A 26,603-nucleotide genomic window follows, 5' to 3' on the forward strand; every position below is an offset into this window, starting at 1 on the left:
ACTTGCGAGGGAGACAGTTGCTGTTGGCACCTGTTGATTGTTTATTGGGCTATACAGGAAAAATGGCTAATGCTCAGCGTAGACTCTTAAACCTGTGCTTGCTGATGGCTAAAAGGGCTGTCCTGATGGACGCAGAACCCCGTACCCCCCTACAATGTTAGTTGTTACAAGATATATAAATGGGCTAATACAAATGAGAAACATTATGTGCAATGAACATCAGACACTAGCCGACCCAAGGATGTTTGGCAAGACTCATCAGTATTTTTCTAATATTACTGATTGAGACTGTATGTTATGTTATTTTACTTGGCATTTATATAGCGCCTTATGTATCATTGGTACGACCTCAAAGCGTTGGTAGGTTGAACGCCCTCGGGAACCGCAGTTCAAGTCAGTAGAGAGAATCGTATGGCGCATGAGCGCACTGGATATGTGTGCAGCTGGTGTGGTTGTTGCATGATAGCTGCTCCTTAGCGGTAGGTGTGGTGCTGAGGAAATCGGTTGGATGTGTTGAGTCTGGAGGAAGGACACCCAGACTGAGTTCTGGCTGCGTCAGGCCTGCGGAGACACCTAAGCTAGCCGGTATGTGCTCAGCTAGCTGTGTTTTATTAGGATGATGAGGTGTTCGTGGGGTCATGTTAGTATGAGAACAGCTAGGCCGAATGTGTCATAGTATAGCTGTGTCCTAGTTGAATGATGGTGTATAGGAGAGAGTAAGCGTAGTAGTGTGATATGGTGGTTATCAGTAAAGCGCCTGCGACCAAGCACGAGAGTAGAATAGGGGGCGTACATAGCGGCATACATAAATATAGCGACAGGATGGATAGGGAAAACATGTGATACAGATTACATGGAGATACAGATACATAGCATATACATAGCATAAATAGGAGATACAGAGATATATCCACTCTATCCACTCCATCCACTCTGTCCTTTCCATCTACTCTATTAACTCTATCCTTTCCATCCACTCCATCCGCCTTTTCCATAATTAGAAAATTACACTTTCTAAGTTCAAACTTTAGAAGTATACCCTTCTAATTTTTTTCCTCTTCCATCCTTTGATACTCCCCACGTTATTGCCAGTGTATCTATGATCTTGCTATATGTTGGTCTCCTAGGGACGTTATACAATGATTTGTTGTAAACTGTGTACCAAGTGCATGTTAAATAAAGTAAAAAGAAAAAAAGAAAAGGAACTGTCTCCTCTAAGTAAACAAGCATTGGCAAGAGCCATTGGAGACTGTGTGCTTTGAGAAACCCATAGATTGGCAAGAGCTATAGAAGTGTATGACGTGGCCAAGCAAGCAAAGGTAAAGACGAAACAAGTAAGGTGTATCGGTTGCGTGACCTCTAATGGTGGACTGTGTGGCCTGACAACTGCGCCTATACTGAGGACACCCACCTACTGAAAAGCCACATAAAATACTCCCTGAGAAGCCTGTGATTGAATGCAAAGGCAGTGTGATGTAAAACAGACATTGAGGAGCTATAGTTGTGAAACTTGTAAGGAATAACCAACCCAGAGGAGCTGGGAAGTATCCCTGGCAATCATGTTGTGAAGAATAACGAGAACGCTAGGGGAAGGGAACCCTCCCTTGGCATTATGAACGGTTTTGAGACTTGGGGAAGGGAACCCCTTTGCAAGCCAGAAGCTGGAAGAAGCTCAGAACCTTTACTTTGAACACTTATTCTTTTTGACGTTGAGAATCCCACACAGTATATATAAATAGATGTGAGGGCAAGTGTTGGATTTGGACACAGACGGTTCTTTTCTTTGGAGTTCCTGCTCGCAGACCACCCTTGGTTTCCTTTAGGTAGGGAAATCCCCTCCTTACCATAGAGCAAGATATGCCCTTTTTACATTGAATACACGTTTGTATCCCAACCTTAATTTCTGTTGTCTGTGTCGTCTTCATCATGCCTTCACTGCTACTTCTGTTTCTGTTTGCAAGGACCACTGAAGTTCACACGTTTGCTTAAACCCCGGCATGTAATGGCGTTGCAATTTTGAATAGCTTCTGTATTTTACTTAGGAATGTTCGAGGGCTGTTTTTGTAGCCCTTAGGAATTCTTCAACATAAGTATGTTTCTGTTGGATGGTGAACGCTGTGTATTTGAAACTCTATGGGTCTTTGGATGTTATTCAACAGTTGTGTGTACACTTAGTATTCTATAGTACAAAACCAAATGAGAAGTACTGGAAGTTTTGGTGTATTGTATGGATTTGACTGTTGCCTTATGACTCCTTCATCTAACAACTGGCCTACTATCATTTTGTGCACATTTCGCAGTTGTAAATTCTTCATTTTGAACAAACATGTCCTGCTGCCAATTCAACACACAACTTGGTAATCGATTGGGATATTAAGTTATCTGTGCCAATAAAACCCTTCAGCTTTCTGAGCAGATTTGGAAATTCAGAATTCCAAGCAAATCCTGGAAAGGTCATAAATGAAGTGACAGTTTAATACTGAATATACCCAAAGTCTATTACATTTTCCATGTTAATATTCTCTTTATTTTGTAGGTCAGAGAAGCGGCCCAGGCCCTTTTGCTTGCAGAACTACGGAGGATTGGGCAGTCAGGGCGTAAAGAGACCATTGATTCATGGGCTCCATATTTACCTCAGTATGTCGACAATATTATATCACGTAAGTACATTTACATATTTTGTATTTTCTTAAATATGCCTTTCTGTTAAATATTTCCCACAAAAATTAGCCACTGTTGGTTATCAAAGAGAAAGAAGATATCTTCATCGCTACTGTGACGAATCTGAGAAGGTCGTCCCTTCCCATGGGGTCAGGGCAGTGCGTCAAGAGTACAATAGACCCTCTTGGGCTGGTGCATCATGGGAGGATTACATGGAGAGGAATCCCTTTATGGGATTAGATACAACCATTCCCAGAGAACGCGGTCCACTAAGGAGTAGATCTCCCTCTTTCCCCAAACCTTGCTTTACCCAAGCAGTGTTAATATCTGTTATTGTGAGGCTAAAACACCTACTATGTTAGCTGACTAACAAAACTGGAAAGACCAAATGCTTCCTATATAGCTATACTACGAATACATTGACAAAGATGATGATCAGGAGTATGATGATCACTCCAGAGAAGTGCATTAAATGGTCTAGTCTCTGACCATACTCGATTGTCCCAGTGAAATAAAAAATGGCTGAGGGAAAACAAGTTGGAGAGAGCAGTCCTCCGGCGAGGAAGCTTGGCAGACGCCGACCCGGAGACCGAAGCAGGAGATGCCTAGCACATGGCTGAGCAGCAGGGTGAAAGCAGTCAGAGGAGGAGGAGCTCCTCTGGACGATGCCCAAACGAACCTCTGGGCTTCCGCAAGAACAGGAAGCTGCCGGAAAGCAAAGCTCCATCCCTAATAGGTAGAAGGGACTGGCAGAGGGGCCGCCAATGAGAAATGGAAGGGAAGCTGATAAACTTAGACTCTGCCGAACGAAGGGACTGACCAAACGCTGCCAGAGCCCCAGAAGGAAGCATTGCTGCCCGGAAGACACGCACCAAAGAGACAGGTACATGGGCAGAGCTGGTGGTGCTGTTGGTCCAGGAGGTGTCGGAGAGCAACCACAGAAAGAGAATCAGAGGGTGCGGGACCCTGAGAGAAGCCGAGAAAGTGCAGAAGGGAGCATATGCTTGGCAGGCGAGTAAACCAAGGTATTGAAACAGGACACTGTGAGTCTGGGACCCCCACCCACATGAGAACAGAAGAGTGAGAGGGTCTGGGACCCTGAAAGAAGCTGAGTAAGTGCAGAAAGGAGCAAATACATGGCAGGAAAGGAAACCAAGACATTGCAACAGAGCGTTGCAAGTACAGGACCCATATGAAAGCCGAAGAATAACAGGGTCTGCGGCCCATAGAGACACAAAAATAATCCACGAGAAGGCATATGCTTGGCAGGAGAGTGAACTAAGCTATTATGTTCACCCATCGCTTGTCTGAGAATTTGAGAATAAGCGGTTCGAGGACCCTGAAGTTGAGAAGAGAGACTGATTAGAAGAAAAGCCCATGCTTGGCAGGGAAGTACACCAAGCGGGTATCCTAAATAATTACGAGTCTGGGACTCGTACCCTTATGAAGATATAAAAGTGCAGTGACATTTACTGGTTTTAGGACCCATATGAAGGAAAGTAGAACCAGAAGGAATCCAGGGGAAAGGAGTAAAACCTTTATCGTGAGACTTCTACATTGTGGACATTTTTGTTGTTGTTTTTTTGGATCACCTGAGACAGTGCCAACTTTTCTGTTGGCAAGAGTTATCATGAACACTTTTAATTTGAAAGAGATCATCCTTGCATAGTTGATTTAGGTTGTTGGTGTTGGGGACAGAAGTATGATTTTTGGGACACAGTGGTAACAGACGTTTTACTTTGACATCCTGACATATTCCCTAGTTTTCTTTGAGGCAGGGAATCCCCTCTTAGCTTTTCAGGATAGAGAGGCATTTTCCCAACCCTTTATAGGTTAATAAATGTTTATAACCAAAAACATGCACGTTTTTGTCCGGCTTTACTTCTGCACCCTTACAATACATTGGGCCTAATTACAAGTTTGGCGGTAACCTGCCAGTGCCACTGGCAGGTTGCTGCCGACCCTGAAACACTGAATGTGCCACCTGACTTCCCGGTGCCACCGGGACATTTCAAGTCCCGGCCGAGCGGGAAGTCAGGCGGCAGATTCAGTAACTCCCCATTCCAATGGAGTCCCATAGGACTCAATGGGAGTGGGGAGACAGAAGCACCAGCATTGTTGCTAACAGTGCCAGAGCTTCCGTGATGACTCTGCCTACCATGCCAATGCGCCTGGTCAGGTCAGACTTGCTAGGTGCTACAGCACCTGCAGGCAGACTCGTAGTGAGGCGGTCCGGAAGCAAGGGTGCCAGTAAGCTTACCGACACCCTTACGGGTTGTGGCTAACCGCCAAGTGAAGAAGTTGCTCTTTCCGAAGCTCATACAAGTTCAGTCCTGAGCTGTGATAACACTGCAAACATCGAGCGATTTGTGAACCTAGGAACGCTACATCAGATAAAGTAGAGCAAACTGCGCACGCTGTATCCTTTTTCAGCAACCCTTCTGCCATTGGGAGTGATTCCGGTGCTGATACAAACAAGCCGCGAGTGCACTCAAGATGCCGCCATACTGATGCAACCTCCCTCGGCCGACTGTGCGGACCTGACCGGGGGCTCTAGGAGCGGTGTCGGACTTGCCAGAAGACATCCCTGCGCCTTTTCCCGTGGTGGAGGCACCCGGCGAGTGTTCATATTGAGGAGATGCAACAAGGTGGTGCATGCTGCACTGTGCCATATACATTGAGGGATGGCAAGTGGGAGATCAGCGCGACCGCAATGAAAGCAGACTCATCACTGGGTGCATTCCGGGTGAGTTGATGAGCGGTGCCTCCGGGGATCAATTCACTTGCGACCTGCGTGCACGCACTGCGCGGCAGGGCCGGGTCTGAAGCCTGAGTCACTGATCACCCCTTGTGACACGAGGCGAGGGGGAGCCCGGAGACTCCTTGTCCACAGGCCACGCCTGGTATTGGGTGCAGGGACGGTCTGCACAAGGAGTTGGGGGGGTTGGGAACCACGCCCACCCCCAGAGAGAGCCCAGCGCACGCAACAAAACGAGGGGCTGACAGCAAGCCCCATGGAGCGGGGACGACACATTAAGGACAAGTGATTAGTGCAAGTGCGCACCGGACTGGGCACATACGCCATATCTAAGCGCAATACCACACCATAAATTTGCATGGGTAATGCACCCACTGGTGAACTGAATTGAGGCACATCCCCAACCCAGCACTGAGAGCAAGAGCCAGCAGGAGTGAGCACCAGGATTGAGACGGTGAATCTGGACTGCACATTGCAATTTAACCTATGGCACATATGTCTTCTAAAGCCTCTAAGGGCAAATCCAAGCAGCCCACTATGAAAACATTTGCGATGGATGCCCCTGTCGCAGCCATGACTCTGCGGACGCAGACCTCTACAGATGTACAAAAAGATGAAGACCTACTGATCCAGCTAGCAATAGCTGCCTCGAAACCATCAATGGAGGCCAAAATGAATGCCATCAGAATAGATGTCAATCTCCTGCGTCCGAATGTGCGCACGCAGAGAGGACTGGGCCACTCGAGAGATGAAGTTGCGGAAAACACCACAAACCTTAAGACTATCCTAATGGACGCCAACACCATGCAACAACGGCTACAGAACTTGGAGGACATGTCGAAGATGCGGAAGGAAGGGCCCAGAGAAACAATGTGCAGATAATTGGACCTCCGTAAGGGGAGGAGAGGACGGGTCCTACGTCCTATATAGATAACATGCTGCTTCACGAAATTGGACCTGGCAGCCTCACCCATGGGTTCACTGTAGAACGCACGCACAGATCCCTTACCAAGAAGCCCCCACTGGGAGTGCCCCCAAGGCTCGTTATTGCCAGAATAATGAACTAAAAGGATCTGGAAAAAGTCATGGCATTCTTCAGGGCTGGGGGAACCATTGGTAGAGCATCCTCGAAAATTACGGCATACCCGGACTACACCCTAGTGGTTAAGAAGCGTAGGATGCACTTTACCTCAGCCAAGGCGAGGCTGTGAAAGACTAAACATAAATATATGCTAATGTACCCCGTGAGATTGAAGGTGATATATAAAGGCCAGGCTCTTTTCTTTGACAACCCAGAAGACACTCATAAGTGGCTAGTTGCTGAACAGCTGTAACCAACGGCGGAATAAAGCTTACTCGCTAACATAATATCCACAACTGCCTTTCACCATAGACTGGCTACCAAGATACCAAGGTTACCTACGAACGCAATGGACCAGCCATACAGACGCACGCCTGCGAGGATCCAACCAGGATAACAATGCTACAGTGCTGGGGCCCCACAACCCCCGCCAACAAACAGTGATGACACTGGAAGCAGGAATTTTTTCAGTAATAGTCAGTCTCACTTGTCAGTGCACAGTGGAGCTCAGCGTCTTCTACCCTCAGAGTATATTTCCTTCGGACACTAGTTTGGAAGTGTCTACCTGCTGCACCATTGGTGTCACAGAACTGGACTAGTCGGCACAGAGGTGAGAAGCAGGAATGCCTGAGCATGGAAGGTATCGCTGGACAAAAGTTCTTAGTTGGGGTAAAGTTAGGGGGTGAGGGTTAAATTCTGTATTAGTTAGCACAGCCCAGAGTAATTGTTGATTCATGGTTAGTATGCAGCCTGACTGCAAGAGACCAACATACACTGTATTGATGCCGCCACATATGCCACCTGCCCATGTTAATGGGCGGAGAGGCCTCGCACACAAGAGCACACAACCCGGGGATGAGAAACCAGAGCCCCACACTGAATACCACAATGCATGCAGGCCTTAGAGTAGTGAACTGGAATGTACGGGGCCTCAATAATTATATCAAAAGGAACAGGGTTTTGCAATATATATGCAGGCAGGGGATAGACATAACGTTACTACAGGAAACAAAGCTCACCAGTGAGAGACATGCCTCACTGTTTAAAAAAATGGCGGGGTCACGCGGCGGGCTCCCCCTTATCCGCATATGCCAGAGAGGGGTCATGATTTGGGTCTCACCTACAGTGCCTTTCCGAGTGTCAGAGGCCATAGTTGACAAAGAAGGCAGCATTATCATACTACATGGGTTCCTCGAAAATAGAGAACTATGCATAATTAACACCTACACCCCCAATCACGATGCTGCAACCTTTTTTTGCTCAATGTATGCCAAAGTAAGGTTTTTTAGGAGCTGTACGATTTGGAGCGTAGATTTTATTTGGTGGGATAGCAAGTTTACACATCCAGCCCCCCGAGTTAAAGCGTTGAACGCTCCGGCTTAATGCCTTTGATTTAGACTTTTTTTCAACACAGTTTGGTTTCTTATCGGTTCGGTTCTCTCCTCGACTCACCGGCTGTGATGAACTGATTGGCTTTTCTTGTCTCTGGATTCAAGGACGGTACCACGGTAGCAAATGTCTCTCCTTGTCCTGGTTATCAGTGTAGGCATGTTCTGTGTACCGTTGACATCTGCTGCAACACACCCTAGCTATTGTTTGCGGTGTTATGCTTCCTTCTATGGGTGCTTCGCGGGTCTGGGTCGGAAAGGGCAAAGTCGGTTCTCGCCGCCCTTCTCCTCCTCCTGAATTGCCACCCTGGGATAGCCGTGTCATTGTGCGATTGGCCTTGCTCGTCGTGTGCTCTTGTGCTCCACCTTGTATCCCTGTGCGGAAGAGAGAGGGTCGTCGGGTGTGCGTGATTCCTGTCAATTTGCTGACTCTGCCTGACCCTTGTGTCAGGACATGTTGGGTAAAAGATTCTAGTGTTAGTCCATTGTTTTCTATGGTGTAAAACAGTGTTCGTCAAAAAAGGTGTCATGAGGAATTATATTCTTCGTCCTAGAGTGTCATGCATGCTGGTCGCTACGCTCGTAGGACAGCGAGACCGTTCTACTCCAAATGGAGGCTATTCGATACGTTACCGGGAAAACGACGTTTACACTTTTCACGTCGCTAACTTCACGTGACTTTTGCTTCGTCACGTGAACTACGGTATCACGTATTTAAGCAGCGTAGAAACTTCACTCGCTGCTTCTGATCGTCTCTATTGGCGTTGTGTAGCTGAACCTCTGATCTACTTCCTGGCATAATCCTACAGCTACTTTTGGGCCTTCGATAGCGTGTGTTCCGCCACACGCTGATTCCTGGATCTATCCCTTCGCGTGATATTGCACACGCGTTCTCTGTCTTCAATTGCGGCTGGCCAAGGCTGCGTGAATCCTGCCCGCGTGTAAATCCACACGCGCTCTTTGTCTTCACACGCGGCTGGCCAAGGCTGCATGAATCCTGCTCGCGTGTAAAATCCACACGCGCTCTTCGTCTTCAAGTGCGGCTGGCCAAGGCTGCGCGAATCCTGCCCGCGTGTAAATCCACACGCGCACGTTGTCTTCACACGTGGCTGGCCCAGGCTGCGCGAATCCTGCCCGCGTGTAAAATCCACACGCGCTCTTCGTCTTCAAGTGCGGCTGGCCAAGGCTGCGCGAATCCTGCCCGCGTGTAAATCCACACGCGCACGTTGTCTTCACACGCGGCTGGCCCAGGCTGCGCGAATCCTGCCCGCGTGTAAAATCCACACGCGCTCTTCGTCTTCAAGTGCGGCTGGCCAAGGCTGCGCGAATCCTGCCCGCGTGTAAATCCACACGCGCACGTTGTCTTCACACGCTATTTTCTTCTAACTCCTGCATCTGTGGAATTAACAGAAGGATTGATCCCTAAAGTGGGAAGGAAGCCTTTCAAGGATCATTGGAAGTGACTTTGAACTGAACTTTGGACGCTATCCTGTGGTGAATTCAACCCGTATCTAGCGTGAGCCTCGTTCCGTTCGGGATAAGTCTCCCTTACTAATTTTCCCTTCCCTGTCGTTTTGTTCTTCACTTCAAATCCATCAAGAGACTTCTGGATTGTTCTACCCAGAGATACAGGTCAGTGTGATCATTCCTGTCATTATCTAATTCATCATACTCAGGTTGGAGCAGTTATTCATGATACTTTAATTTGTCCTAGGCTGGATTACTATACCTTACCCACGCCCTTTCCAGTGATCCATCGCTCTGCCTGTTTTATCAGCCAGAGGGTTGTATCATTTGGAAGGTCTTTGTTGACTTCACGACTATCAAGTCGGGTGAACAGGGATCCGGAAGACCCTACCTCCTGTATCCTTTTGAGTATTGTATCCTTTTCAGTTGATACTTTGGTACAATTCTGACATAGAGGGAGAGGGTTTGTGAAATGAATAAGGGGGATTATGATCTTTTGTCAGAGTAGATTGAAAGTTCGGGAAATAATAATCAAAAGGATGACAAGGAGACTGGCTGGGAGTATTCGGGTCTGACACAGGAAAACGGGGGATTCTGGGATGTAGTTTTTGAATTCAACAGAGTTTGTGGTCTTAGTGGATTTTTTATATACAGAGGAGTCGCTGGATTTAGGCAAGAGCGATTGAATGGGAGGAAGGGAGTCCAATCTGGCACAACCTACAAAAGCCTCAGACTATGCCCTCCTCATCTTCTTCCGTATAATACGATGTCTCACCTGGGGTATTTCCCAGCGCACAACCCTGGGCTCCTCTACCCAGGTGATCCTCCCTCGCTCGTCCACCCCCAGGGTTGGGATCTGAGAGAGCGCTAGCCCTTCTCTGGCCACCTGAATTAGGGATTCTCGCGGTCTCCTTGGGAGAATACCCTCAGGTTTCTCACACAATCACCCTGTCAACTAATGCCCGAAATATAGCATGGGCGTGGGTATAAAGTTGACTTTTCTGAAATTCCAGGTCAGGTGGGTGACGTGTCTAGACTTCTGGCATCCTGGAGCCCCTGTACCAACTCTAAAAGCTCAGCCTGGTTGTCAAAAAAGTTGGCGCCCCCTGTTCCCATATACACAGGATTGACTCCCCCTTGATCATTTGTGTCATCAACTCCGAAAATAGAGGTCATGGTACTGAAAAAGTCGTTCCAGGAGAGCGCTGTAAAGAATTTCTTGCTGATGCCGACAAAGTGACTGTCTGCGTCGGTCGGGGTTGTGACACTGAAATGGGAGGTGGGTGGAAAGGCTCCAGCATCGAAGGCTTTGGCGCTTCTCTACGCCGATGTCGTTGGCACTCGGGCTTGCGTGGGGTCAGTTGTGCCAAGTGCCAGAGCTGCCTCCTTGGCCTGCTGCTTGTGGGGAGAGAGGGGGGAAGTTAACCGGCATGTTTTTGAAACATCTTAAGCATTTGGACCTTAAAATCTTCTCACTCCTGATGAGTGGTCAGTCCAGCCGATGGCTTACCTCGTTCCGTCGAGGATTCAGAATCCTGACAGTGCCGCCTCTTTTTCTTGTGGCTCAATAACCGGGAAGAGTGGCTCCTGCAATGGGTCCTGTTCTTCACCTTATGTCGATGCTTCTCACTCTCCTTTTCGGGGGTAGGCCCCTCGGTCTCGGCTTCAGAAGACCAGATGGTCGACTGCATCGTAGATTCTGAAGGTGGCCAGCCACCATGAGTTTAGCAGCCCATTCACGCACTGATTTCGGGTGCATCTTGGCGCACGACTCGCACTCCTCCATGTCGTGACCTGTGCCGTGGTACCAGAGGCATAACTCATGCGGGTCGTTAACAGACGTGGCCGCCTGAACACCATTTGAAATCCAAAACCGAGGCCAGACATCTTGCAGTCGAATGCAGAAAGTATTTTCTGACGAAAATGCATCAGAGTCGAAGAATCGATAACCGTGTTCCTAAAGCAGCATGTTGAGCATGCAGAAAAAATGAAGTTTTGGACATATATAAGTGATGGACGTGTTGAGCACTGTGGCAGGGTGAAAGCTAAGTCAAGAAATCAGAGGTGGAGAAAGTCTGTAGGTGAATACGAAGTATTATTAACAAAAGAAGTACCTGTCTCAGGCACGGGTAATTCAGATGATGTTTGGAACTGTGCATTTATATCCAGAGCTAGCAATGTGCCTGATTAGCATCAATGCATGAGGGGTTTCCTGGAGATAAAGGTCTTCAGTTCATTTTTGAAGACAATGGGTGACTGGGCAAACCGTAGTTCAGGAGGAAGCACTGTCCAGGTCCTTGGACCACAGCCAGAGGAGGATTGTCTCAGAGTTTGGTTATTTTTTCACCTTCAGGTTTCAGGGCAAGGCATATTCTTATATTGAGGTAAAGGTACATATTTATTAGAGGGGTTTTTGACTAAGTTCTGCAGTGTACTTACTGCTCACTGCATAATTTACTTACTTTACATTTGAATCTGTTACTAGTTGTGTTCATATGCATATATTTTCTGCTGCACATAACATAACTGCAATAATTCACTGGAAAACAAATCTGTAAAAACTCGAAACGATGTTAAGGTTTCAACTTAAATTCACAAGTATCTCTGGTGTGAAAGAAGCCTTCTGGACACAGCAGGTAAGTTGTGTCAAGTTACTTTAATCAGTTACATCAAGAGTCCATATGATCTTTAGACAGGAGCCCACTTGCTTCCACCCCCCTGGCTGTATCTCTCCAAATGCCTGTGGTGGAACGACAGTGACGCAACATTCTCTGACTCATAGATACACATTTTCACACTCCACCATTCTCTCTGACGTCATGCATTCCAGTCAACATTGGAATCCTTCCATACAGCAAAGTACTTCACAACGAACTCCCATTTTATTGTTGGACATCAAATTCTCTCATAAATTATCACCATTGAAATGCAAACACTAACAGGGTAATTCATAGAATTTCGCAGAAAAGTGTCGCAAGCGGCTGGCGCAGAGTGTCCGCGTGCGATTGTCTGCGCCAGGCGCGTGCGCCAAAACCGATTTCCACGCACAGCGTATTCATGGATTTTAGGCTCCCAAACCAGCCGTGGCGCAGAGTATCGCAGCGACCCTGCAGCAGCGCCAGTAACGCCCCCAAGAACGCCCTCACGCAAGGAAAAGCCATCAAAATCGATAAATCATCGCAAAGGGCTGCGCTAACCCTGGACCAGTTTACAGGGCTGCCAAACAAGGAACGCAAAGCAGGTAACGTTCATATCAGGGGTACGCGGGAAGTTTTACATGCGATTAGCCATGGTAAGTGTATTACAGGGGTACGCGGGAAGTTTTACACGCGATTAGCCAGGGTACGTGTATTACAGGGGTACGCGTGAAGTTTTACACGCGATTAGCCAGGGTACGTGTATTACAGGGTACGCAGGAATTATCACACGCGATTTGGCTGAGTACGTGTATGGCAGGGGTACGCGTGAAGTTTTACACGCGATTAGCCAGGGTACGTGTATTACAGGGGTACGCGGGAATTATCACACGCGATTTGGCTGGGTACGTGTATTACAGGGGTGCGCGGGAATAATCACACGCGATTTGGCTGGGTACGTGTATTACAGGGGTGCGCGGGAATTATCACACGCGATTTGGCTGGGTACGTGTATTACAGGGGTGCGCGGGAAGTTACACACGCGATTAGGCTGGGTGGGCCCTCACAGGTGTTCCCTGTACACCCTCCACGGCCCCTGCAGGCAGCCCACAAAACAGGGGACTACCCTGCACACCTGCTCATGTCTCCCACCCCCCACGCCACCCCAGCAGTGTGGGGCACCCTCCACCAGGCCCCCACTCATGTCCCCTATCACCCCCACCACCAGCAGTGCAGGGGCAGCCTCCACCAGGCCCCCACTCATGTCTCCGACCCACCCCCAGCCACCATGGGCAGCCCCCACCAGGCTCCCACCCATGTCTCCCACCACCCCCACCCCCCGGCCACCATGGGCAGCCCCCACCAGGCTCCCACCCATGTCTACCACCACCCCCACCCCCCAGCATTGTGGGGCAGCCTCCACCAGGCCCCCACTCATGTCTCCCACCACCCCCCAGCCACCATGGGCAGCCCCCACCAGGCTCCCACCCATGTCTACCACCACCCCCACCCCCCAGCAGTGCAGGAGCAGCCTCCACCAGGCCCCCACTCATGTCTCCCACCCCCCACCCCCCCAGCAGTGTGGGGCACCCTCCACCAGGCCCCCACCCATGTCTCCCACCACCCCCACCCCCCAGCCACCATGGGCAGCCTCCACCAGGCCCCCACTCATGTCACCCACCCACCCCACCCCCCAGCACTGTGGGGCACCCTCCACCAGGCTCCCACCCATGTCTACCACCACCCCCACCCCCCAGCCACCATGGGCAGCCACCACCAGGCCCCCATTCATGTCTCCCACCCACCCCCACCCCCCAGCAGTGCAGGGGCAGCCTCCACCAGTCCCCCACTCATGTCTCCCATCCACCCCACCCCCCAGCCACCATGGGCACCCCCCATCAGGCTCCCACCCATGTCTACCACCACCCCCACCCCCCAGCAGTGCAGGGGAACCCTCCACCAGGCCCCCACTCATGTCCCCTATCACCCCCACCAGTGCAGGGGCAGCCTCCACCAGGCCCCCACTCATGTCTCCCACCCACCCCACCCCCCCAGCCTTGTGGGGCAGCCTCCACCAGGCCCCCACTCATGTCCCCTATCACCCCCACCCCCAGCAGTGCAGGGGCAGCCTCCACCAGGCCCCCACTCATGTCTCCCACCACCCCCACCCCCCAGCACTGTGGGGCACCCTCCACCAGGCTCCCACCCATGTCTACCACCACCCCCACCCCCCAGCCACCATGGGCAGCCTCCACCAGGCCCCCACTCATGTCTCCCACCCACCCCCCAGCACTGTGGGGCAACCTCCACCAGGCTCCCACCCATGTCTACCACCACCCCCACCCCCAGCCACCATGGGCAGCCCCCACCAGGCCCCCACTCATGTCTCCCACCCACCCCCACCCCCCAGCCACCATGGGCAGCCCCCACCAGGCTCCCACCCATGTCTACCACCACCCCCACCCCCCAGCACTGTGGGGCAGCCTCCACCAGGCCCCCACTCATGTCTCCCACCACCCCCACCCCCTAGCCACCATGGGCAGCCCCCACCAGGCTCCCACCCATGTCTACCACCACCCCCACCCCCCAGAAGTGCAGGGGCAGCCTCCACCAGGCCCCCACTCATGTCTCCCAACCCCACCCCCCCAGCACTGTGGGGCACCCTCCACCAGGCCCCCACTCATGTCTCCCACCACCCCCACCCCCCAGCCACCATGGGCAGCCTCCACCAGGCCCCCACTCATGTCTCCCACCCCACCCCACCCCACCCCCCAGCCACCATGGGCAGCCCCCACCAGGCTCCCACCCATGTCTACCACCACCCCCACCCCCCAGCAGTGCAGGGGCACCCTCCACTAGGCCCCCACTCATGTCCCCTATCACCCCCACCCCCAGCAGTGCAGGGGCAGCCTCCACCAGGCCCCCACTCATGTCTCCCACCCACCCCACCCCCCAGCACTGTGGGGCAGCCTCCACCAGGCCCCCACTCATGTCCCCTATCACCCCCACCCCCAGCAGTGCAGGGGCAGCCTCCACCAGGCCCCCACTCATGTCTCCCACCCACCCCACCCCCAGCACTGTGGGGCACCCTCCACCAGGCTCCCACCCATGTCTACCACCACCCCAGCCACCATGGGCAGCCCCCACCAGGCCCCCACTCATGTCTCCCACCCCCCCACCCCCCAGCACTGTGGGGCAGCCTCCACCAGGCCCCCACTCATGTCTCCCACCCACCCCCCAGCACTGTGGGGCACCCTCCACCAGGCTCCCACCCATGTCTCCCACCACCCCCACCCCCCAGCCACCATGGGCAGCCCCCACCAGGCTCCCACCCATGTCTACCACCACCCCCACCCCCCAGCCACCATGGGCAGCCCCCACCAGGCCCCCACTCATGTCTCCCACCCACCCCCACCCCCCAGCCACCATGGGCAGCCCCCACCAGGCTCCCACCCATGTCTACCACCACCCCACCCCCCAGCACTGTGGGGCAGCCTCCACCAGGCCCCCACTCATGTCTCCCACCACCCCCACCCCCCAGCCACCAGGGGCAGCCTCCACCAGGCCCCCACTCATGACTACCACCACCCCCACCCCCCAGCCACCATGGGCAGCCTCCACCAGGCCCCCACTCATGTCCCCCTGCCCACAGGCCCTGACAATCCTCAAGCATGGGCCTCATGGCCAGCCACCACAGCCCAAAGACACAACCAAGTATTACATGCGCCCATGATACTACTCCAATGGAAACAATGTAAATGAACACATGTGTCTCACACACACACAATGGTTGCAAGTGAACCTGAAAACCATGACATGCATGAAAACAATGAGATGAAACCACACATTGAAGAATGAAAAAATCAAAATAATGTATTAAAAACAACAGTAATGGCAATCAAAATTAAACAAAATACACAAGTAAAAAAATAACAAAATTAAGCTGGCTGTCCCTTTTCAAATTAAAATCACTAAATGATAATCCCAAAAAATGTCTTCCAAAGTTCAAGTCCATAAAAAGGAAATGAAGGGAAAAAAGAAATAGAAAACCATTGCTCCATGGAAAAAAATATTCATAGTAAAAAAAATATCCAAATGCAAAGTCCAACTATGTACAAAGTATTCAGGGTCCATCATTCCAACAGAAGAAATGAAACCTACCAAAAAACCCATCTAAAATGGAACTATATACAAAAGGTGGAGCAGTGTCCGTCGACTCCAAATAAAAATAAACTATAAAGGAAACCTATCACTAAATAACTATATACAATGGCGGCGGGCCAGTCCAGCGGCTCACTCAGTGGTGTTCCGGGCCAGGGCATCATCGAACTCCTCGTCTGTGTCCCGGAGGCGGTCCTGTTCCATGGCCCCGAGGGTCCGCAGGGAAGCCGACATGTTCACCTCCAACTCCCTGCGGATTGCCTCGAGGCACTCCGCCCTGACCATCGTGAGCCGCGCCTCTTCTGCCACCGCCGCTCCGCATCTATGGCGTGGCCCAACCGCTGCCACACGGAAGACACTTCCCGTCCAGGGTCCTCCTGCCCTCCGGCCGATGCCTGCCCCTCCGATGTTGAAGGCCCCGAGCTATCGTGGCTCCCACCTACAGCCTCCTGCTGCTGCAGCTGCTGCTGTCCATGTGCCCTGTCCAATGGGGCCTGCACATCCTCCTCCAGCTGGGGTGCAGTCGTTGATGTGGCCACCCCTGCTGGACGTCCGACTCCCGACTGTGGCAGGGATCTGTTGTCCACCAGCCTGGCCGCACAGTCGGAGGCAGCTCCACAGGGCACCCAGGTGACACATGGGTGGGAAGATGGCATGGAGGACGACTGGGGCATAGGGGGTTCCGTGGAGGAGGGGGTCGGAACAAGGTCCAGGAAACGGAAGAATCCAGCCCTGGTGAGCTGTCCCAGTGGGTCAATGCGGTCAACGAGCCATGGGAGAAGACGTGCAGACTCATCATGAAAAGACTGCAGGTCAGCTCGCATGGCTCGTTGACGCAACGCCACCCCACCCTGGACAGGCTCAACCTGGTGCAGGATAGCCACATCCACAGGGAGAGGAAGGCCAGGTGTTGTAAGCCAATCCCCTCCCTGAGAACGGGTCTGGAGGTAGGCATCCCCGCTGGTGCAAGATGATGCAGTGACAGGAGCAGGGACAGGATTGCACACAGGCACCTCCGCTGCGGCCTGTGCTGCCTCCTGTCCCTGATCCTGCACTGCACCACTAGCACCAGTGGAATCCCCACCTCCAGACCCTGCCTCTGTCGCTTGCACGGCCTCCTCCAAACCCCCCACCAACCTGGATGACTCAGTGCCATCTTCCTCTGTTGGGGCCCTGTGGGGTCCCAGCTGCCCCTTCTGCTGCCGAGGAGTCCAACTCCAACCTCCGCCTCTTGGACCTCCCCTCGGCAGCTGCGGCCTGGGACACGGCACCGGACACCTCACTCCCCGACGAGATCAGAATCTGGGAGGGGATCCGGGCCTTGCGTCTCCGGCTGGTGGTGTGACCCCTGCCGCTGTGCTCCACAGCACCTTCTCCGCCCTCTTCATCAGTTGACGCTGCAGACAGGGAGAAAGAAAACACAGGCATCAGGGCACTGTACAATGGACTCATACACACATGACAGTTATACATGAGTGGCATTGGTAAACCTCAGACATGGCATCACAATCCCCAACACACATGTCATTTCAACTTGCACACATGAGCCATACCACAGCCATATTGCAACAGCCAGCACCATCCATTCACATACAACAGCATGAGCAGCCAAAGGTCATCCACACATCACATGCAACATAGGGAGTACACTACACATGCACACACACCACCAAACTTGCATGCATGTGTACACCTCCGCCAACTGTCGCAGTGTTCCGATCGACATCCATGTCACACCTGACAATCATTCCTCCACATCCTGTGCCATGCAAGCCCACACACACACAAGCACCATCCATGTGTCACACATGAGACCCCTCGCATGTGTCACCCTCACGGCCCTGTACACCCCCCCTACTTGCCCACATAAAAATACATGTTCAACCTGCACACTCCTGGCACACCACACGCACAGCTTACAATCAGTATGCATGTACACTTACCGCTCGACCCCAGACGGGGCGCCTCTCAAGGACCTGGACATGGAGCGCTGGGGATATGCGTTCCAGGACCCTCATCTGATCTTCCGGCAAGTGGCCCCGGCGCCCCTTAGCATCCGCTGCCTTCAGGAGGCGCCGGGCCTTGTTGAGGGTCCTGGACCTGAAGTCCTCCCAGCGCTTCCGGACACGTTCGTAGTCGCGGACTGCCACCTCCTCCGCATTGATGGCAGTCACGATGTCCATCCAGATCCGAGTCCGTCCTTCCTTGTCGGCGCGCAACCTTCCGAAGAGGGCATCATACTGCCCCAGGACATGCTCCACCAGGACACCAACTTCGGTGGCAGTGAAGCTGGTGCCACTCTGCCTCCTTGGCCGGGGGTTGCCACTGGTGCCAGATGTTGCAGTGCCCGACATGGCAACCCCAGAGGCAGGAGTGGGTGGGCAACTGGGTCCTGGGGCTGGGCTGTGGGGCGATGGAAAAGCAGTTGGGAGTCTTCGGTTCCAGCAGGGGTGGTCACAGCAACAGCACCCCTGGCTGATGTGCAGGCAGCAAATGTCAGGGCACATGGGCAGCAGGCAGTTAGGCAGCAGCAGATGGCAGGTGGGAGCGTGCTCAGGGCTCTGGGGGGCAGTAATCCGGCCTTCTGGGCAGGAGCGTGGTCTTCCGTGTGTGAACGCGTGGCCAGCTTGAATCGGAGTGATTTTGCACGTGAAAATCCAGCACGTCTGCGTGTAATTCGAGGAAAGGCCATTAGCGCGTAAGCGCGTCAGCACACGTCTGTACATTCATTGGCGCAAAGGCCACCAGCGTATGCGCGTCTAAGAAGTCACGTGCATGTTGAATATGGCACACGTTTGAAATGTTGCGTGTTAAAAAAATGAGACACGTCCGAGTGTCAAAGCGTATAATTGGTGGAAATGGCCTTAGCGGAAGTGACAAAGCGTGTAATTGGTGGAAATGGCCCTAGCGCGTACACGCGGAAGTGACAAAGAGTGTAATTGGTGGAAATGGCCCTAGCGCGTACACGCGGAAGTGACGCTGGACGTGTGGGCCTGCATAAAAGGTATGTGTAGAACACCATTTCCTTGTACGTGCTTTTCGTGGAGAGCGAGTGGGTGAAATCTGTACTTCTTGTCGTTTCACACGCGATTTACTTGACGGCGTTTCAAGTTCGTACTCCCCGTTACCTCTGACAGCTTTTTCTCTTTTTTCTCTTTTTCTGGTTTTCCTGGGCCTGTTCCCTCAAACAGCATTCCCTTCTACTGTTGTCCTGTCTCCTCAGACAGCGTACAATTCTTCTTTTGGCGGGGGTGTTGCCAACGCGCACACGCGCTTCTTTTTCACGCTCTTTTTCCTGGCAGACGGTGAGTCACGCACGTATCTAACATCTGTGCTTGCCCTGTGTATAGCCTACCCCTTCAGAGGTCATTCTAGGCTGCGTGTGACACGCATACGTTCATTGTTGTGTTACTGGGTGCCACAGCGTAGTGCAGGTTTATTTTTCCGCACACGTGGTCTAGGAGGGGTTGCGTGCACGTTATCTCCCTTTTTTGCGTTGCGTGACCCGTCATCTTTCCCCAGGGGTCACATTCAGCCTTGCTAGAGCACTAGGGTACGATTACCATCTGGTACCCAACCCCTTTAACCCCCAATTGCCCAGGATAATAGTTTACAGCCACTCCCATACGCACATTAACATCAGTGCCATGGTTGGGAGGCGAGGAATCCGTAAGGGTGGCAAAGGTGGACGAGCCACAAGTGGTGGCCGCGGTGGATCCGGTAGCGGACGTGGTCGTTACTTGCAGGGTGACCCTGTCCCCCCATGTGTGGAGGACCAATCAAGGGCACCCATAATCCCCCCCTTTTCCCTGGTTGAGGGTGATGTGGCTGACACCATCCATGCTCAGCCCTTGTTGGACCAGCCCATTGTGGCACCAGACCTGGCTGACTCCATGGCTGACTTCCAGGTCAGCAGGCCTATGACACGTGCGCTGGTGCACGTTGATGTCATCAGGCCACGTGGATCAGGGGCAGCAAGGTCATCTGCTGCCCCAAGTAGGCAGGGTGGAGAGGCTGCAGGGGCAGCTGCGGCTCCATCCACCCCAGCTCTCACACACCCAGCCAGGACAGTGTCGGTCCTAGTCCATCCTGCTGACATTCCCCCTGACACCATTACACTTGAGCCAATGCCTGCACCAACTCCCATGCTGAGTGTGCAATCCCACACTCCTGATACAGAGTCCACCAGGGCTCCTGCCCCTAGTGTCCAGAGCGGCGTAGGACACTCAGGATCACCACCACCTTCCAAGCGGAAGAGGAAGAGTGCTCGTCCGGCACAGGCTGATGCCCCAGACACGGCTACACAGTCCAGCCCGTCGAGGAAGCCCAACTTCACGGATGCCGAAGTGAATGCACTTGTCGAGTATGTGTCCGCACATGATAACGAAATGGTCATTGTTGCAGGATCCAAGACCACACCTGCACAACGCCAGGCACACTGGCAGACCGTTGCGGACATCGTAAGTGCCCTTGGAATCGTGAGGCGCACAGCCAATGATTGCTATAAGCGCTGGAATGACCTAAAGCGCAGGGCAAATAATAAGCTGGCCTCAAGTCATGCCGCAACTCTAGTGACTGGAGGTGGGTCTCCAGTAGAAGACATGGAACTCACTCCACATGAGTCAGTCGCTGGGACCTACGTCACGGAGGAACAGATCCAAGGCGTGGGAGATCTGCCAGATTATGAGGCATTGTCCGGTGAGTGCACATGCATGTGTGTGTCATCCATGTGCATGGTGTGTGTGTGAGGGCTTCTGTTTGTGTGCCAGGTGAGGGTGTGTGTGCCTGAGTTGTTTGGGTCACCCATGTGCTTCATGCAATACATTCTGCGCAGCAGCATTTGGCCATAGCAGTATAACTTCTGCCAACAGTAGACATCTAGCCCAACAGCACGCCAGTTGCCCTTGAAGTGTCACCTTGCCACAACATTGTTGCTTATTTTTCTCTGTTCATTCAGGCAGATTGTTTGCATTCCACCACTTTTACTAGGCATTTCTCAGTCCTCTAGTCACATGTCTGACATGGCTATGGTAAAGTGGAGTGACTTTGTTACCTGGATATCATTTGTTTAGACATGTCCCTGTGCAATCGGACCATTTTGGACTGGCAGCTCCAGGTGAAAAATCAGACCTGTTTGAATTAGAAAAGCTATTACATGAGGGAACTGGACTGAATGAATAAGTGCTGCCCTCCTCTCCATCTTCACTCAATAGCAATGATACATGCCATCTGTGTGATGGCATGTGTATTTCACCTGGCAATCACAGGCCAATGTGTGATGCCACTGCTAGGCAGCATGCAGCAAATGTGTTCATCTTCCATCTTGGTGTCATCAATGTGTGCCATTTGCCTCCCCTTCATACGCAGTGAGGGTGCATGCATGGGAGGGTTTTAGTCATGTGGGACATGTGTCAATCAAGTACTGGTTCTGTTGCTTCTCAGCCCTCATTGTGTGACATGGTGCTAATGCCTGTTTCCATTTGTTTTCTTTTATGTCTCTGCAGGGGAAGACGCACCTGATACTGCTGGGGTTGTGGAGATGGTGCAGACCCAGGAGGGGTCTGAGGGCCGAGCGACCACCAGTGAGGGACTTGGTGTGGTGGTGGGTGAGAACCCACAACTGCTGCAGGTCGTGCTCTCAAGGGGTGTCTCTGGCTGCACCTCCCCCGAGCTGTACTCAGGTGTTGATTCGGATGATGAGACCTATGTGCCGTCGCAGGTGAGTGCTCCTGGGAGGGATTCTGTTCTGTCCGACCCACCTGCACCAGCGTTAGAACCCTCAATGGGGATGTCGGTGTTGGCAGCTACGCCTTTGGTGGTTACGGATGCAGGGTCACACTCCGCGACATCTGATCCTGTTCCTGGGCCTGCAGATCAGAGGGGGAATGCAGTCCTGCAGCCTCAGGCAGTGCCGGCACAGCAAGGCGCAGTTCGCCTTGCCCCAGACAGGTGTGGTGCCCGCCGACGTGGTGGCCGTACGCCACCTGGCAATACCGCATGGGAGCAATCCATTTACGGTATGGCAACCCAACAGGCAGCATCATCAGAGATGATGGCTCAGGCCATGGATAGGGTGGCCACTTCCATTGTCCCCCCCGAAAGGCTGATGGAGCGACTACAGCAGGCAACGGACTCCATCTGCCAGTCACACAGGGAGGACATGTTGGCGTCCAACAGGGACAGGCGGGCGGCACTGGCGACTCTGCAGGAAGCCATCTCCATAGAGTCCCAGGGCCACAGGGAAGCCCTGAGGCTGGAACTCCTTCACCTCAGGACGACTCTTGTTGAGCTTGAGGCTTCAACAAACCGAAGGACAGAACAGCAGCTGGAGCGTCTCACCCGTACGCTCTCAGCTGAGATGCAGGCAACTAGGGCGGAGGTCCGGGCATCCCGTGAGTTGTTGCATGGGGACCTCCGCACACTCATCCTCCAGAACGAGACCTACCACACCCGCATGCTTGCAGCCATGGAGGAACAGACTAGGGCCTTCCGCGGGCTGCCTCCCATAGTGCCACCACCTCCGGATGCAGCTGCACAGGGCGAGAATAACGACAGCAGTGATACTCCCACAATAGGGTAGCCGTGTGGGCCATGAGCCCATGGAGGTGTTTTTTTTCGCAAGATCCACACAGGTGGGTTTTGGTGTGCACCCTGTCCTCTGACCTCCTGGGTGGCCTCCCCAACCCCCCCCCCCCCCCGGGCCCATTAATGGCCATTTTTGATTTTTTTTTTTTTTTTTTGGGACAGTGGGTTGCCTTGTGTGGCTCCCGTGGGCATACGCTGCATTGTGGCTGGGCACATGCAGGCTTGTCATGTATTTGGTTATTTGGTTCAGATGCTTGGGTTTTTGTCACACACACCCCTCCTGCTTCCCGTTTCCATGGGCTTGCAAAGGGTGTGCCCAAGTGACATTGACGTACATGGTGACATTGGACTCCCACTACATGTGTGGGTAGTCTAGTCAATACTGTGTATACATTCCTAGTGCATATTGCTGTTGTGTTGTACACTGCATGTTGCATTGATGTGTAACTCATCATCCATGTCTACCTCCTAATTTGCAGGTCCTTTCCTCATGTCTACACAAGGCCCTCTACTTTGGAGATGGAGTCCATGTTGGCAGCAGTGCACCTACAACTCTACATGGCGGCAACACTGTACAGTTGGAAGTGGTGGGAGTGCAGGCATTTCCAGGTGGTGAGACTACTAATTTCTTACATTCGTAATGTCATGTTAATGGTAGTTTTGAGGGTCAGTAGCTGATAAGTGTTATTGCTAAATACCTGCTCAAGTGTGTTGTTGGTCCTGCATTACTGTGAGCATTTCAGGTGTCGCGAGTTTCAATTAGGGACACTGTTCTTTGTGACACTTGTGTCATTTTGTGGGGATTACTTTGTTTACCCGCACATAGCATGACATGGCATGGTGTGTCGTGTGTCGTGTGGCGGTGCTGGGGATGGGTTGGGTGACATGGCACTGTCCTCATGTTGCATTTTGCAAGTGGGTATTCATTTTAGCTGCATGAATGTGTTTTTTCACGAAACTGCATTGGTGGTGTCTGTGTAGGTAGGGATGCACACATTGTAACACTTCCAGGTGAACAATCTCAGGCTGATATGGTTTTGACGGTTGATTCTCCAGACATTCAGGATCATTGTCAGGTTGAGTCATCATTGATTGTCAGATGGTATGTGCCAGGGCAGTGTGCACTCCACAGGGGTGTGATTTCTATGTGAAGTAATTAGCCACTAGCTGTGTACGGGCTGCCTCCCCCCGTGCCCTTTCCCCTCCTATGCGCAGCGGGCGTGCATGTGGTTGGGGATGTGGGGGCACCACCATGTCCACGGCCAGGCCCCGGCGTGTTGCAACGTTGTGCAGGACACATGCTGCCACTATGATCCTGCACACTACTGGGGGAGCGTATAACAGCTGCCTGCCAGAACGGTCAAGGGAGCGAAAGCGTGACTTAAGCACTCCGAATGTGCGCTCCACTATGTCCCGGGTTGCAATGTGGGCTGTGTTATATCTTACCTCGGGTGGCTTGGTGGGGTTCCGAATTGGCGTCATCATGTGGGGGCTGAGAGGGTAGGCACTGTCCCCTGTGGAGGTGGTGATGGGTATCATTGGTGGGGTTGTGACCTTGCTCAGTATCTGACATGCATGCATGTGCAGTGGCATTCATACTCACCAAGCAGCCATGTATCGCCATGCCGCCCAGCTTCTAGTTCCCGGTTTAGGGTGGACATTCGGTAAATTAAGCTGTCGTGGGTGGACCCGGGATAGTTGGCATATACTGAGGTGATGATTCCCTTGGCATTACATACTACCTGCACGTTGATGGAATGCCAGTGCTTGCGGTTCCTATAGATGTGCTCAGATGCCCTGGGGGGGACGTAGAGCCACATGGGTGTAGTCGATGGCACCTAGCACTTTGGGTAATCGTCCCACACCGTAAAAATCCAGGGCGGCAGCATGCCTTTCTGCAGGTGTTCTGGGCAGGTATATGTGCCTGCGGACTGATGGGCGTGCAGTGATGATGTTCAAGACCTGGTGTAGGCAGCGTGACTGCGTGGCCTGTGAAACCCCACCACTATGGCACTTGTCCGCTGAAATGATCCAGTGGCTAAGAAGTGCAGTACATTGAGGACCTTCGCCAGGGGGCTGAGTGCTTGGGAGCACAGGGTGGGTGATGTGAGGTCATCCTCCCACTCACTCACCAGGTCCAGTATTATGTGTGGTGGAAACCTGTACCTCCCATACACCTGGTCATCAGGCATCCCAAAAAGGCTGGTTCTGGGTGTGAAAATTCTGGCCCTGACTATCCTCCTCCTCCTCCTCCTTTGGTAGCCCACGGCCACTGCTGCTAGGAACGGTATATTCATCCTGGCGTCTGAGCTTGTTAGTTTTTTGCGCGCAAATTTATGCGTCGCGGTCGACGTATGCCTGCTTCCTACTGGCGTACGTGTTTCTTTGCGCGTGTTGTAGGCGAGCGTGTGAAACTTCCCGAGCACCCCTGAAATCCACGTACCCAGGCCAATAGCGTGTGGAACTTCCCGCGCACCCCGGAATACACGTGCGCTGATGTACTAGCGTGTGTAAGTGCCCGCGCACCCCTGAAATACACGTACATAGGCCAATCGCGTGTACGCGTACTTTTGTCCAATTACACGCGATGACACTCTGACGTGCAGTCTTTCCACGTGTGCTCCGTCATCACGTGCTATGAGGGAAACACCCGTGCGGGTCACGTCACAGACGCGCCTACGCGCTGAGGGCCTTTGGTCCAATAGAATCGCGTATGCGTGCTGACGCGCTTACGCGCTAAGGGCCTTTCCTCGAATTTCACGCTGACGTGCTGGATTTTCACGTGCCAAATCACTCCGTATCAAGCTGGCCACGCGAAAACACACGGAAGACCACGCTCCTGCCCAGAAGGCCGAATTACTGCCCCCCAGTGCCCCGAGCAGCCTCCCACGTGCCATCTGCTGCTGCCTGCCTGCCTACCTGCTGCCACCGTGCCCTGCCATTTGGTGCCTGCACATCAGCCATCTGCAGGGGTCCAGTTGCTGTGTCCACCCCTGCTGGAACAGAAGACTCCTGACTGGGATAACATCGCTCCACAGCCCAGCCCCAGGACCCAGTTGCCCAACCACTCCTGCCTCTGGGGTTGCCATGTCGGGCACTTCGACATCTGGCACCAGTGGCAACCCCAGGCCAGAGGGGCAGAGGGGCACCAGCTTCACTGCCACCGAAGTTGGTGTCCTGGTGGAGCATGTCCTGGGGCAGTATGATGCCCTCTTTGGATCATCCCGCGCCAGCAAGGAAGGACGGGAGAGGATCTGGGCCGACTGTGTGGTTGCCATCAACGTGGAGGGGGTGGCAACCCGCGACGTCCAGAAGATCAAGAAGCGCTGGGAGGACTTGAGGTCCAGGACCCTCGTGAAGGCCTGGCGCCTCGTGGAGGGGGGCCGGGCCGCATGAGTTCCATCCAGATGAGGGTCCTGGAACGCGTACGCCCAGCGCTCCACACCCAGATCCTTGAGAGGGAGACCCGTCTGGAGTTGAGCGGTAAGTGGCCAAGCATTGCTGTGTGAGACAGGGCATGTTGCGGTGTGCTGGTTGTCTGATACTTGCCTGTATGTGTGACATAGGCCATGTACGCATGTATGTGTGCAGGGACATCATGGTAATGCATGTGCGACCACTGATGTGTGAACCACATGGTCGTTGCATGTGTTTAAATGCGACATGGGCAGCCCTATGCAGATTTTACACATGAGAGCATGCCAGTCTCTGTTCCTGGACATGGGTGGGGGTGAGGGATGGGTGCTGATGCCAGGTACATATATGGTAGCCATGTCTGTGTGCCTGACCTGCGTGTCTGTGACTTGTGAATGCCATGGATGCATGACACATGTCTGTGACAATGCACAGATTCACTGATGCAGCCT

The 26,603-nt window shown here is 52.8% G+C and overlaps 1 protein-coding gene across 4 annotated transcripts in view; it reads left to right on the forward strand.

Moving 5' to 3' along the window:
* The window catches only part of WDR7 (WD repeat domain 7), a 2,460,073-nt gene that overhangs the window by 1,119,073 nt on the left and 1,314,397 nt on the right, over positions 1-26,603 (forward strand). For all 4 annotated transcript variants that reach the window (XM_069627029.1, XM_069627030.1, XM_069627031.1 and 1 more), the window contains one exon: positions 2,537-2,660. In XM_069627029.1, the coding sequence (XP_069483130.1) occupies positions 2,537-2,660 (124 nt within the window). The remainder of the gene's footprint in view (positions 1-2,536; positions 2,661-26,603) is intronic.

Source organism: Ambystoma mexicanum, chromosome 6p, assembly GCF_040938575.1.
Source record: "Ambystoma mexicanum isolate Mex_15411 chromosome 6p, UKY_AmexF1_1, whole genome shotgun sequence".
Taxonomy (NCBI): Eukaryota; Metazoa; Chordata; class Amphibia; order Caudata; family Ambystomatidae; genus Ambystoma; species Ambystoma mexicanum.